At 44.7% G+C, this 15,809-nt stretch overlaps 1 protein-coding gene across 1 annotated transcript in view; it reads right to left on the bottom strand.

The window, feature by feature from the left end:
• LOC128692795 (organic cation transporter protein) overlaps window positions 1–15,809 on the bottom strand; it is a 305,219-nt gene that overhangs the window by 254,586 nt on the left and 34,824 nt on the right. Inside the window, exon 3 of the mRNA XM_070090136.1 lies at window positions 1,355–1,613. Coding sequence (XP_069946237.1) covers window positions 1,355–1,613 — 259 coding nt within the window. The remainder of the gene's footprint in view (window positions 1–1,354; window positions 1,614–15,809) is intronic.

Genomic DNA, 15,809 nt, shown 5'->3' with positions numbered 1-15,809 from the left:
TTACCTTTGCCCTTAGACAAGGCACTAGCCCCCAGGTATCCTACATTTCTGCGTAACAAACATGGCAAGAGTGCGTTTTGCCATATGACAGTCACTGATGTCAACTTCAAAACTTAATTTATACTTAAGCACGTATCAGATTTCACTAATTTTAGTCTTATTTCAAATTTAAATTCAGGTAGATTTTTTTTAATCTTCAGAACAGGGGATTGCATTAAATTTTGTGGGGGCATTGACCCCTCACAACATCCTCCAAGTGGATGATGGCACTTATAATATGTGCACAGACTGTCAGAGGATACCCAGCTGCTTGTAGGGTATCCTCTTCCCAGTATTAATGAAATTAATGACATGGTACAGTACATTTAATGGACTGATCGTAGCCCTTACCAGGCGCCTCTGACAACTCATGCTAAGTCGATCTCAGCATTCGTTATTCAGGATGGTTTTTATATATACAATATTTTGTATTTTGGAAAACACGATGTGCCAAATATCTTTCAACACATTATGCATTGAGTTGTATGTGACATGGATGGTGTTGAATCATTCCTGAATGATATTGTTGCCCACAGTGATAGCTGGAAGGAGTATGTGTGTAGATTACAATTATTTTATTTAGTTAGCTACCACATTTTCAGTGAACTTTGCAATATGTGAGTTCAGACAGAATTTGTATTGGGTCAGGGCAAGGCGGTACTTACTGAGGCCAAAGCAGCAGCCATTATCTTTGAATGATGTTTTGGTTCCTGAGTATGGCTGGTTATTACTGTAGGTTCTGTTCTGTCTTTTTCCATGTTTCAGCTTCATTGACCAGGCTATCAAGCTTTAGAATTCTTTTCCAGTAGATGAAGTGATGTGATAATGCATTTATAAAAGCGAAAATTTTTGTTGGCCCACTGTTGAATTTACTACTTATCACACACATCGACGTTAGTGAACAGGGAGTGGAAGCCATCCTTTAACAGAGATCACAAAGTGAGACTCAAGTTTGTTTGCTACTACTCAATAAAACAAAATTGCTTTGCATAACTGTTCTGTTAGTGGGAAATGGCTAAAACCATAGACAATAAATACTCATTAAAATCTAATACAATATGACTTTCTGTATGCGGACCTGTGAATAATGAACTTACTTTCGTTTAATTATCAAAGCAAGTAATACTGTAATAAGATTATGCAGTTCACAAATATTGAAAATTTAAGTTAAAAACCACAGAATTGGCTTGAATCTGTTGCAAGTGAGTCCTAAAAATCAGAGGCCAGAGCACGAGTTTAAGCACTCACTTCCCATGGATTCAAGCCCCATTCCTTTCTGTTATTTGTTTGCCAGTAAAATACAATATATACTTACCCAAGACATATATGACCAGAATGAGGCCACTGCTTCCAGCACCGATAAAGAACTTCATCAACAGGAAGATGTAGTAATCAGGGGACAATGCGCTTATAACTCCACCAACAGCCTGTATAAGTGCTGACATCAAGATTCCCTTTTTTCTTCCGAAGCGATCAGCTAAATCACCAATAACAATGGCTCCCACTAACATTCCAGTCATGTATATTGAACCAGCAAGAGGACGAAGCCAAGCTTTTCCACATGTTAAGTCAAACTGTGGAAATAATAAACATCAAAGCATTAATTCTAAACAATTAATAAGGTTAGTCCTAGAATAAAAGAAAATTCTAGCTACCGTTGTAAAATTATGATACCAACACTGTGAAGGTTCACCCAGCCCTATCAGTCCCTCAAAAAGTATTTGATAAGGCTGTCTCCTCCTCATGGAAATAAAAAGATTGAAAAATCAATATTAACATTATTAGATAAACAATTTTACCAGTAAGTAAAAGAATATAAAAAACGTAAATGTAAATGAAAAATGAAATACATGAATAACTAGTGATTCAAAGCTCGATTGCGAGCGCACTCAGCTCACACACTGAGGTCCGGGGTTCGAATCTCCTTCAGTATGGCTGAAAAACATTAGGGACGTGTTTCCATAAGACAGCTACTGTCTCTGTCCCTGTTTACCCATCATTTTAAAATAGGCACTTGGGTGTTAGTCGACTAGCGTGGGTCGCATCCTGGGACAAAACTGACCTAATATGCCCGAAATGCTCAGCATAACAAGCGGCTTCTATATAGTAATATGTCATTGATGTCAGCTAGGACTGTTTACCTTGTACATGTACTTGTAGTGAATTAAGATGCATGTGTTATTATTGTTCTTAAGCTAATGTGTACACAATGACGTAGTGGAGAACAGTGCCGTGCCGACGTTCTTGGCACGTAGCTCTGAATCCTGGTTTGGAACGCCGAGCTGTTGTTGATGATGGGGGGCCGGGGTCACAGATTGACGCGACTGTTGAAACAGAAGACTGTGTCTCCAGTACGATTAGAGATTCTGAAGAACAGAGGTTGACTGTGATCCTCTGACCAAAACAACACTTGTGAAGCAGACGAGTCGCTAGTACAGATCCAGAGTTATAACTGAGAGAAATCTGCTTGAATGGTGTGTAGCTGACTGGGTGGTCGGCTACGTGTGGAAGGGAAACCAGTGTAGGTAGAGATGTCAGAGTGGCGTCTCTGATCTTGTAAAGATCTAGGCTGCCCTTCTATATCTCGCCATTGTCGAATGACCCGAGTCGATAGTGAAGGCTAAAAGAAAGAAAACACAAAGCTACTCACCAGTCTAGAAATCACTCACAGGATAGGCGTACAGCCTTTAAAAGAAATGGTGAGGATTAAAAGATTACATTACACTACGTAGGTACAATCAAGGCAGGAATAAATTAGAGTCTGAAGCTCTTATTGAAACCAACTTAATCCAAAATGTATAATAATTTAAACAGGAGTGGAACAAATACAAATTTGATGAGAGCAGCAAGTTAAGTGACTGACCACAGGTTGGAGACACACTCGTCACCTCCCACCTGGTGCAAAAGAAGGGGGGGGGGGGGTAGCGCGAACTATGCACCCACCCTAACTGAACGAACAGACTGCTCAACACCAACAAAACTGCCACCACCATTAATTCATTCTTCCACTCCTACCTAATGAACTTTTCCCTCGCACTACCCATTACCAAGACTTATAGTCAAAGAATATAAGGAAAAAGTTACTGTAAACAAAAACTTTAAGTTACCAATATTCTACTGACCATCACGAGTTAACCAGTCAATAGTTGGATGAACTATTGATATACACTATATGAAACTTGAAAGCTTGGAGAGCCAATGTCCACCTCAAGAGGCGACTGTTGGTTCCCTTATAAGTCTCTAGGTATATCAAAGATTTATGATCCATTTCTAAGATGAATTCTTTACCTAGTAAATAAAATTTAAGTTTGGAGATTTTTTATATATTTTATTTAAAAGAACAGAAGGGTACATACATGTAGCATGAAAATATAAACACATATGCAGTATAATGTAATCCTTTATTGACAACGTTTCGCTCACACAGTGGGCTTTCTCAAGTCACAAACAGATATACACCCACCAACCAAAACGATCTTCTCCACTTCTACTCTCACCATGACACCAAAACTAAACGTGGTGTAATTATAGGCTTTTTCCTGCGTGCACTCAGAATCTGCAGCAATGAGTTCCTTGAGGAAAAATGCACTATAATTGAACACGTATTTTCCAAACTTCACTATCCTCATCACTTCATCAGAGACTGCAGACGAAGGGCATTAAACATCTTCAACACACCCAGAGAAGACACTGCCGAGAAGAGATACATAGTCCTCCCCACCAACCCCATTGCCAAACACGTTTCCAACATCTTTTCCAATACTTCATTCCAAGTATCTATCTCCAAAACAACGACCATCAAGGACATTACCAGTAATAGACAGGACAAGCTTCCATCCTCTGCAGTGGTATACATAATCTCTTGTAATGACTGCAGCAAATTATACGTGGGCAAAACAACAAGAGACCTCCAAACACGTATTTCAAAACACCAATACGCAAGCAGGTCTGACGATACAAGAAATGCCTGTGTACAACACCATAATGCACACAACCATTTAATAAACTACAGAAACTCAAGACTTATCGCCAGAGAAGACAACACTCAATACCAAAGAATCCTGGAATCATCACTTATCTCTATATCCGACAATTTCAGCCAGCACAATGGCTTCTATAACATAGCTGAATCACTTGCCAAGAAACTTCTTCATCGTTATCCCACATAAGAACATAGGAATGGAAGAACACTGCAGAAGGTCTGCTCACAAACTTATCCAATCTCCCTTCCAAGCTACCCAAGATTCTAGACTCTATAACCCCACTCGGTAGATCATCAGATGCAGCATTCTCCACCTGACCCAGTATTCTGAACCTGACTATAAATACTCGCGTACCTTCCACCTAGGTAGATCTGTTTGTGACTTGAAAAAGCCCACTGTGTGGGCGAAACATTGTCAATAAAGGATCACATTATACTGCATATGTGCTTATATTTTCATTGTGTCAGTATTGTATACCATTTATTTCCATACATGTAGCATACAATGGTAATATACATGCTCTCATAACAAAAATTTATACATGTATAACAGACATATCTTCCACATCATAGGGGTATGAGACCGATACCCTTTCATAATTTAACACATCCCACATATATATAAACAAAAAACCTAATAATTTTACATAAAAAAACGGAACAATACCCTGTAACGGTAAAAACCAAATCTCCAGTGCATTACTGGTACGTCAAGTTTTCAACATACGTAACAAATAAAACATGGAATAAAAACTAGACCTATACATACAATTAAATTCTTACATCACTTGACAACCAGCAGATGTTAATGAGTATACACACAACCAACTTTAACCCACCTAATTTTAAAAAACAAATTCTCTTGTGCTACATAACCACTCTCCTCCATCTATAAACTTAAAACATGTAACTGAAGGGTAACATTGCACAGCCATGGCAAACAAAATCTAATACAGTACCTTCACACTGAAATCATGAAATATGCGAGAAAAAAATATAAACCCCTTAACCCTCCCCCCCCCGTTTATCCTAGGTCCCCAAGAACGGAGTTCATTGAAAGTGCATAATACAAAAGTCCCCAAAGTCCAATGTATACAATGCAACAAAAAATTAATATTAACACATGGGGTTACAAAGGAACACACCTCATCAAAGTAAATTTTAAAATAAAACATCAATGGCCAATACATAATAGAAGGCAGTGATCCTATCATCTTGGCAATCCTTCCCCCTGCACATGGCATCAAACCATCGTAATACACACCAAGTATATATTAAAAGGGCCACTTTATCCTGCTAAGCCCAAAAACTACATGTACCGCAGAAACTGGTGACTTGAGTCTATATTGACACAGCTAGGCTCTTAAAACCGAGATCCCAAGGGCTTATTATTCTGGTTATAAATGGTATTCCGAACACAGGGAACATAACCATTAGGGTTAAACGACCAGGGTGCCTCAAAAAAAAAAGAAAAAAAAACGTTCTTTGTAACATGATTGTTGTCAATATATTTCTTAGAAGCATCCTTCGTGTTGCTCAAAGGCAAACCATGCCCATAATACAACCTTACAAACCAGACAAAACCTGGAAAAACCCACATCTTACACACCTCAAATACACTAGTAGACAGAAAAATTCCCCCACCTCGTTCCATACCCTGAAAAGGAGACAAACTCTTTGCCCACCCTCAGGGACCCCCGCTTTTACCCTCAAATCTCTCCTTAACTCCCGCATCTCCCAAGAAATATCTAAATAGTCTACTATGGCATATATTATAGCCCTTCCCACAACCTTTGGCACACCACGTACATCTAACACTAAAGCCCTTAAAAGCGACAAATGACCGCCCAAAAGTCTGATAACCCCCCTCATCCATAATCTCACCCCCTCCAAGAAGGGACAAAAAAATACAGCATGAAACGCCATTTCAACATCACCACAATGCAGGCAAGATGCCTCGTCCAGGAACCCCCATGCGTCTCAACACCTCCTTGGAGGCCAGAATCCCCATGATAAAATGATACACTAATTCCCTTACTCTAGCTGGTATTCTAAGCTTACTAAATTCCCTCCAAATGACCTGCCAATCATACGTTGGGTACACGGCAGCTCCTTTGCAGGACTCCCTGCCCTCCCACAGCCTGCACCAACCTTTTTACTTTTAGGTTAGCCACCTGTTGCACTGTCAATAAAACCCTCAACATATCGTCACAGACCCGCAAGTCCTTGCCACTCCACCATCTACGAGCCTTCTCCATAACCCTTCCTTCTCTTATGCCCCACACACCCCTTTCCCTAATATACCCAACGCCAACAAACCTAAACCCCCCTCGTTGAACATCCATCATAACTACCTCCTTACATAACCACACCCTCCCAAAATCCCACACAAACTTTAACGCCCTCCGCTGGATTTCCAAAATGTTCTGTACCCGTAAGGGGAACACCTCCACCACCCCCCATACCTTGATAGACAGGCGAGTTGACCACCATTGCCCTCTGATGCAATGCTAGATGTCCATTCGTCTCTCGACTTCTGGGGAGAGAGGACGCTACTTGAGGTCTCCCTGTGCGCCACCTGGTGTGGACTGCTACACTTAAGCACCAAGATGGCAGATTGTATGAGCCGGTGAGTAAACACTGTCTGTATAGAGTTGGTCAGAGGGATATTAAGCAGTGCGACAATGAATGTACTGCTACCAGGCATCTTCAGGGACGTCTACAGGATACCTAACGATGAATTGTATGGCGTGGTCCTTAATGGAATGATATGAGTCTTTGTGAAGTTTGCAAGAGCCAGCTTTTACACCTTTATTGTGGATGAATTTCAAGAAAGACGGATGAGTGTGAATTCGACAGTGGAGGTGTGTCTGCATGACGTCCCGAAGTATTACACATGGGTAAAGGTATGGAATGTACTATTTGAGGCAATGCCGTATGGAACTCAGGATGCCTTCAGCAGTTATGGAACTGTGCATTCGGCTAGTATGGGGGTGTGGAGGGATGGCCCATATGCAGGGCTGCTCGAGGGATCCTACACCCTAAAGATGTCATTGAAGAGGCCAATACCATCGTATGTTATGTTGACAGGCTATAGGACCCTGCATAGGACACTATGCAGGGCAGAGGAAAATGTGTCGATTATGTGACTCTTATGAGCATATGGCGGCGCAGTGTACCTGAAGGCAAGCCCCTAGGATGGCGACATCGTCGACGGTAGACCAGCAACCGTGGAATGTGGACGTGGAGTTGGGTGTTTCGGATGGATGGAGGATGGATCTCTGGAGTGAGGAGTGGAGAGAGTGGAGGAGGTGTTGGGGACGTGTGTCACCCTCCTGGAGGTAACGAGGGAGAGCTCCTTGAAGCCTGAGGGAATGGTGGACATGGAAGAGATGTTGAAAGCAGTGCTGCAGGGGTTTTTGGAAGTGCTGGAGGCCAGTGGGGACGGAGCCAGGAGGTTACATGCGGTGCAGCAGCTGGATAGGCAGCAGGGACAGGTAGAGGACTTGTGTAAAGATGGAAGGGAGAAGGAAGTGGTGGTGGAGGTTCATCAGGAAGACTTGCATGAGGTAGATATGTGTATGAGTGGTAGCTCATGCAAACGAACTGTGGGAGCATCTGAAATGGACAAGGTTCTTACACCTGGGCAGAGGCCTGGGAAGAAGGCATGGGCAGCTGTTGTGGAGAAGGCAAGCAGGGGAGGGGGTGTACTGGGGAAGTCGGGTGGGGGAGGGCAAGGGGAAGGTTGGTGGACAGGTTAGGGAGAATGATAAAGATGGTACGAGTAACATGAAAGGAGGATTCAGTAAGCCACAGCGGCATAGGGGTAAGCCGCCTTTCCTGGAAAGTTCAGGTGTGTCACAATAAATGTAAATGGTCTTAAAACTGAGGTCAAAAGGGTTTGGTTAGAATGGTTTTTAAGAAGGTTTGATGTAGATGTATGCTTTTTGCAGGAGCATAACCATAAGTTAGGGTGTGAATTGTGTTTGTGGGGTTATAAACTGTTTGTCAGCAATGCTTTGCAATTGAAAGAAGGGGTGGCAGTGGCGGTAAGGGAGACCAGCCCATTGCACATCATGGGTTGGGAGGAGGGGGAGAGGGAGGGTCGTAAGGGTGGAAGGGTATTGGGGGGTGGGGAAGGTATGTTTGATAGGTGTTTACATGCCGGCAATCAACAATGTTAGGGTGAAAGTTGATTTTGTCCGGGATGTCTTGACGTATTATTTGCGTGGTTTACCTTCCATAACAGTGCTTGGGGGTGATTTGAATTGTGTGATTAGGTATGGGTATGTGACACCAAGGGGGGCAGGATGTGTATTGGGTGCTCTAAGGGACGTGTAAAGGGAAATAGGAGTTGTAGATGTGGTGGGGAGAGGGGTGCAGAGCAGAGCACACGTTCGTTCACAGGGGTTATGAGGCGAGGTTAGATAGGATTTATGTCATGCAGCGTGAGGACTTTCGATGTGGGTTTTTCGGACCATAGGGTGGTGATAGCTAATCTAAGGGTGGATGGTATAGTGCGCATGTATGCTGGGTATTGGAAATTGAACGTGAGGCTCCTGCAGGAGGGGGATGAAGGCTCATCCTTCAAGGACTGGTGGAAGCTTTTCTGGGATGTTAGGGATGGGGAGATGGATTTGCTTGACTGGTGAGAGATGAGGGCTAAGATAGGGATTGCGGAGTTTTTCAGGGTACGTGGCAGGGAACAGGCGCGGTGACAGTATGGTTTGCAGGCCTACCTAGAGGGACAACTGAATGATTGTTACAGGGGGGTGGGAGGGAACGTATGAGAGGGGATATGGATGGTCTAAGTCGGATTGTGGAGATACATAATGAAATGTTTAATGCAGAGTTTAGGCAGGGTTGGAGGAGGTATTAAAGGGTGACAGACCATAAGGTTACATCCTGAGAAAATTTAAGGAAAGGCTGATGGTGACTACCATAGCGCATCTAGTGGTCGGTTTTGGGAGGGGGAGGTTATGTGAAAGGGCAAGACCTTACCAATACAGACAGCATCTGTGTTTATGCAGATTATTTGTTTAGGGAGAAATGTAGGAAGAGAGGGGGAGATGCCAGGGAGGAGTTTTTTTTAGGACATGGGGAGTAATATTGTATTAGGACAGCAGGAAAAGGAAATGTTGGAGGGTAGTATTAGTGAGGTGGAGGTGGAGGAGGCGGTTTACGGGATGAGCCAGGGTAAGATGCCGGGAATAGATGGGATACCGAGCGATTTTTATAGAGCTTATTGGGGGTGTATTAGGCATGGTTTAGTGAGGGTATTGAATTATATGTTGAGCAGTGGGAGGATGGGGAAGTCACAGAAAACCGGGATCGTTGTGTTAGTGCCGAAGAAGAAGGAGGGGAAAGTATTGAGCGATTGCAGAGTGATATCCTTAATGTGTTCCAATTTTTGCTAAAATTCTGGGCAATAGATTGAGGAAGGTTCTAGGATCAGTGATACATTGGGGACAGTATGGTATCCTGGGAAGAAGTATGAGGGATGGGCATAGTCATATAAGGGAATTTATTGAGAGCTGTTCCGGAGAGGAAATACTCGGTTTAGATTGGGCTAATGCATATGATTGTGTGAACAGGGATTTCTTAGGAGTTTGTTTGGAGAAGTTGGGTTTTGGGGGGGTGAGGCGGGTGCAAACCTTGTATGAGGAAGCAGTAGTGAGGGTACAGGTTAATGGGAGGTTGGGGGACCTGGTACTAATGGAGAGAGGTTTGCAGCAGGGTTATCCGCTCTCTCAGTTGCTGTTTGCCTGTGTGCAGAATCCTTTCCATGGGCTTGTGGATGAGGTGATGAATATACAGGGATGATGGGGGGTTTCAGGGGGGTTATTGTTGGGAATGTGGATGATGCTACTGTACTGGTAATCGGTGAGGAAGATCTATGGATGGTTGGTGGAGTAATTCAGATTTTTTGGGGATGCTACGGGTATGAGAGTCAATTTAATGAAGTCGAGACTATTAGCGAGACTATTAGAGGTGGGGAATTGGATTGGAGGGAGCTTGGGGGAGGGGTTGGGATGGACAGTAGTAGACAGAATCAGGTTTTGTGGGGTATGGTACACAGCAAAGGTGCAAGAATGCAGGAGAGTGAATTTGGAATTAGTTACGGGCAGGGTTTTGGGTAGGCTTAGAGGCTTAAGAGCTAGGGATGTAGCGTTACAACAGAGAGTATTGGTGGTTAACTCGCTGGTCTACAGTAAGGTGTGGAGGTGGCAGAGGTGTTTCCTTTAAGTGTACAAGACATTGTGGAAATCCAGAGGAGGGTTTTAAGGTATGTGTGGGTGTTTGGGAGGGCATAGTTATGTAAGGAAGTGGTTATGATGGATGTGCGACGAGGGGGTCTCGGCCTGTTGGCGTTGGGTCCTAGAGTAATGGCAATAAACAAAGGTATATTCAGACAGGGGGGGACCGGGGTGTTAGGGTGAGCAGGGTGATGGAGGATGCACGCAGATGGTGGTGTGTTAGGGATTTGAGGGAATGTGAGGACATGTTGAGGTTTTTATTGACTGTAGGACAGGTGTCCAAATTAAATGTAAAAAGGTAAAAGGTTGGTGCGTGCTGTGGGGGTTCAGGGTGTCTTACAAGGGGTCGCTGTATACCCAATGTATGACTGGCAGACCATTTTGAGGGAGTTTGGCTTGCTTAGGATACCAGCGAGGGTAAGGGAGTTAGTATATCGTTTTCTTATGGGAATTTTGGCCTCTAAGGAAGAGCTGTGTAAAATGGGTCTTGTAAGAGAGGCCTCATGCTTGCACTGTTGGAACGTCAAAACAGCTTTTCATGCCATATTTTTTTGTCCCTCTTTGGAGGGGGTGAGATTATGGATAGGGGGGTGTTATCAGACTTTTGGGGGGGGAAGTGGTCATTCCTACGGGCTTTATTGTTGGATGTAAATGGGGTGCCAAGGAATGTGGGAAGGGCTTTAAGGAATGTCATAGCAGATTATTTATATGTATCTTTTCCCAAGAGGACATCCGCCAATCCGCAAAACCTGTACCTTTACCCTCCTCCCTTAGTAGCCTCACATTCAATTTCCAGTAACCCGCATAAACACGCACTATACCATCCACCCACAAATCAGCTATTACTGCCCAGTGATCAGAAAAACCCACATCATAAGTCCTAATCCTCACCACACCTATTCCCTGCCTGACATAAATCCTATCTAACCTCACCTCATATCCCCTACAAACAAAAGTGTGCTCCACTCCATACCCCCTACTCCCCACCACATCTACAACCCCAACATCCCATAAAACATCTCTCAGAACACCCAAAACACAACCCGCCCCACTCAGAACCACGTCCCCATTCCTAATCCCACAATTCCAATCACCCCCAAGCACTGTAATAGCTGGTAAACCCCGCAAATGATACATCAAGACATCTTGTATGAAGTCTTCTTTCACCCTAGCATTACTGGTCGCTGGCATGTACACTCCCACAAAACAAACCCTCCCGACACCACAAAACCCACCCACCCTGACAACCCTCCCACCCTCCTCCTCCCAACCCAGGACATGCAAAGGGCTGGTCTCCTTTACCGCCACAGCCACCCATCCTTTCAATCTCAAAGCATTACTGGCAAACAACCTATAACCTTTCAAAACTAATTCAAATCCTAACCCATGGTTATGCTCCTGCAAAAAGCAAACATCACCGCTGAATCTCCTTAAAAACAACTCTAACCAAACCCTCTTGACCTCGGTCTTAAGACCATTTACATTGAAAGTCACACACCTGAACTTTACAGGAAAGGCAGCTTACCCCTATGCCGCTGGGGCTTACTTGGTCCTCCTTTCATAGGTCTCGAGCTCTCTCTAGCACTCTCCCGTTCCTGCCCACCCTCCCCGTCCTGTCCCTTCCCTCCGACCTTCACCGTTGCACCCCCCAGGCTTGCCGTCCCCACCACAGCTGCCAAAGCCTTCTTCCCAGGGCGCTGCCCAGGTGTGAGGACCTCGTCCATTTCTGACACCCCCGGTGTTCGTTTGCGGGAGCTACCCTACAGACACATATCTTCATCAAGTGTGTCTTCCTGATGAACCTCCACCACCACATCCCTCTCCATTCCAACCTTACTCAAGTCTTTCTCACCTCTTTGCTGTCTGTCCATCTCCTTGACACCACATAACCTATCGGCACCTGCCACACCATGCTCTGACTCCTCCAAAAAAAGAAAAACCTTCAACACTGCTTCCAACATCCCCTCCTGGGCAGATTCTGTAATCTTCAATGGTCCTTCAGGCAGCGATATTCCCCCCCCCCCGTTTCCTCCGGGAGAGTGACACACGTTCCCATAGCCACCTCAGCTCTCTCCACCTCCTCACTCCATAGGTCTATTCTCTGACCTTCCACAACACCCAGCACAACGTCCAAGGTTTCTGACTCCTTGTCTACAGATGATACTTGCACCCTAGGGCCCTGTCTCCAGTGACACGTGCCGCCATGTGCTCATAAGCCACTTAAACGGCACATCCTCCTCTGACCTGCATAGTGCACAAAAACTTGAGTCCTAAAGCCGTCCAATGTGACATACGACGGTATCAGACGCTTCAGTGACCTTTTTAGTGTGAAGGATCCTTCTGGCAGCCCCGCATATGGGCCGTCCCTCCACACCTCCATACTCGCCAAATGGACAGACCCATAACTGCTGAAAGCGTCCTGAAGACTATACGCTGTCGCCTAAGAAGGTACATTCCGTACCTTCACCAAAGTAAAATACTTAGAGACGTCATGCATGCACACCTCCACTGCCGAATTCACGCTCATTCTCCGTTCTTGAAATTCATCGACGATGCTGGAGTAAAAGTCGGCCCTCATGACCTTCACAAAGACCCTTGTCATACCATTAAGTGCCACCCCATACATTTCTGATTCCATAAACTCCCTGATGATGCCTGGGAGCAGAACGTTCATTGTAGCACTACTTAAAGACCCACTGACCAGTTCGATGCAGACAGTGTTTGCGGTCCGCCATCTTGGTGCTAAGTCTATACTCTCCTCACCAGGTGGCGTGCAGGAGAAACTGGATAAGCGTCCTCTCTCCCCGCAGGTCGAGAGATGAATGTAAGTTTGGAGATACCCCAGTACAGAGCTGGAGGCGATGGGGGCTAGTACGGCACCGACCCAACCAATGAACCATTTAGATCTTACATAACAACGGATGGTAGGGAATGTGTCCATACAGACCAAGTAGCCTAAAAGGATAGCAAAGGCATGAGTGGTTTTAAGATCAAGGAACAGCTTGTTAGACATTACAATGCATGTACATCTTGTGTCACGCAATATGGTTGATCCATTCATTCCATTAACCGTTCCAAATCAGAATGGTGCCTTGTCATTACAGTCTCTAAAATACCTACCAACTTTCTGTACTTTCTTGGAAGGATAATCTGGGCGTTTATGTCCTTTAACACTACATATATCACAAAGGGAATAAACGATGTATGTTTGTTTTCCATTAGAGGATTCGTTTTCTTAAAATGTGGTGAACCCTTGCCCTTAGGGTTCGATCCCTTTAGGTCTTTATAGGAATTGTAGGCCTCAGCATATATTTCAGCGACCTCAGCAACTTCCTCAGGTTTAATCAGAGATTACGTTCTCGGACGAAAGTTCGAATCTGATGGGGAAGAGCTGTCAGGAACTGGTCGGTAACCATGAAATCTCTAAGAGATTAGCAATTACGATCAATTCCTGAGCCCTTAATCCAAAAATCGAACAGACGAAAGAGGATAAACTGAAACTGCTGAAAGTTTTGCCCGAGCTTTAATACCCGAAATCATTTCTTTAAGAGTTAGGGGTCTTCTGATGAGCTATTAGGATTGCCTTCTTAAGTAAATTGTAGTCATAAATGATCTCCTGTGATAAAGTGGCATAGACATTTAATGCTGTACCGGAAAATACCTGGTATCCTCTGATACCTGGGCTACCAGGTATCAGAGGGCCATTCACAGAGGGTAGCAGTATTTTCGAACCTAATAATGTATTAAGTTGTATCTTCACCCTCTGTGATGGGAGGTAAATTAGGTGGACTGGCAGCATGCTGTTCTATTATTCCTTCTTCTAATTTCTGTTATGTGAATGCTAATTTCTTAATTTCCAACTCTATATGTGCTCTGCTCTTGCTACCTCACGATCCTCCTCTTTCTCTCTTAGATCATGTTCTCTGTCTTTGGCTCTTTCTTCAAGTACTTTTTCTTTAGCTCTCTCTTTATGATCAAGTCTGTCACTCTCCTTTTTGTCTTTTCTTTCTCTCAATTCCTTCTCCTTTTGTTCTTTCTCAATTCTTTCTCCTTTTTCTCTTCTCTCTCAATTCTTTCTCACTTTTTTGCCGCTTGACCTGAGCAGAGTGCAGACGTGTGACTCCTGCCCTCTGCTGGCCATTGGAGGAGACTCATATTTTCACAAAATGGCGCAGTCTGTGAGGAGGCGTGTGCACACAGTGTGCATTGAATTGGTGCGTGGTGCAATAATGCCTCAGTCTGAGCAAGTGCTTTTACCGCAAATTATCCATGACACCTATGGTGTTGCTGATCAAGACCTGTATGGTGTGGCGCTCAACGGGGCCTATCGTATTTTCGTCAAGTTGAGACCAGCTGGAGTGTATGAATGGCTGGTCGACAAGTACCAGGATGGGAGATAAGAGATAAGATAAGATTTCGTTCGGATTTTTAACCCCGGAGGGTTAGCCACCCAGGATAACCCAAGAAAGTCAGTGCGTCATCGAGGACTGTCTAACTTATTTCCATTGGGGTCCTTAATCTTGTCCCCCAGGATGCGACCCACACCAGTCGACTAACACCCAGGTACCTATTTACTGCTAGGTGAACAGGACAACAGGTGTAAGGAAACGTGTCGAAATGTTTCCACCCGCCGGGAATCGAACCCGGGCCCTCCGTGTGTGAAGCGGGAGCTTTAGCCACCAGGCCACCGGGCCACCATATTGAGCGTGGATGTTAACTCGGCGATACGTGTTCGCCTCATCGATGTGTCTCGGTATTATACCTGGGTGAAAGTCCGAAATGTGCCATTTGAGGCAGACGAGACTGACCTGAGGAATGTATTTGAACAGTATGGAACTGTACACCTGGCTATGGCTGGTAAATGGATGAATGGGGCGTACGCCGGCTTGCCAGAAGGTACGTTGACGCTTAACTTGATGTTGAGGCATTCCATCCCGTCTTATGTCATACTGGACGCATTTAGAATGCAGGTAATGGTGTACTACGCTGGACAGCGGAAGACTTGTAGGTTATGCGGTGCATACGACCATATGGCAGCCCAGTGTGGGAGATGGCAGCAGAGACAGGAACCAGGTAGTGAGACGAAGAGTCAGATCCGGAGGTGGGTCATGCTAATGAGTCATCTGTACATGGAAGTGGCACTTCCTGGAGTGAGGAAGTGGAGCGTGAGCTGCCACTGGTGGTTACCAGCCCGTCTCTGCCACAGTTAGTGGGATCTGAGGCCTCTGCCTTGGAGACCGGGGAGACTGCAGAGTGGCGAAGTGTGGGTGGAGGCAGACTTTCTGGTGAAAGTGAAGGAAAAGTCCTTTGACAAGAAGGGTTCTGCAGATGATATGAGGGTGAGGAGTCCTGTGCAGAGTGAGGATGAGCAACTTGGAAGATGGGCGAATATAGATGATTCGCCAGGAGTGGTAAAAGTGATTGAGGTGAATGCTGAGATTCACTGGGAGGCATCCAGTGAGTTGGAGATGGATGCAGAGAGTGTCAACCGTAAGAGGGCTGTGACACAATCCGACTTGGATGATGTTTTG

Source organism: Cherax quadricarinatus, chromosome 30 (assembly GCF_038502225.1).
Source record: "Cherax quadricarinatus isolate ZL_2023a chromosome 30, ASM3850222v1, whole genome shotgun sequence".
Lineage (NCBI taxonomy): Eukaryota > Metazoa > Arthropoda > Malacostraca > Decapoda > Parastacidae > Cherax > Cherax quadricarinatus.
The sequence above is the reverse complement of the archived record's forward strand: the minus strand, read 5'-3'. Positions and strand labels throughout refer to the sequence as shown.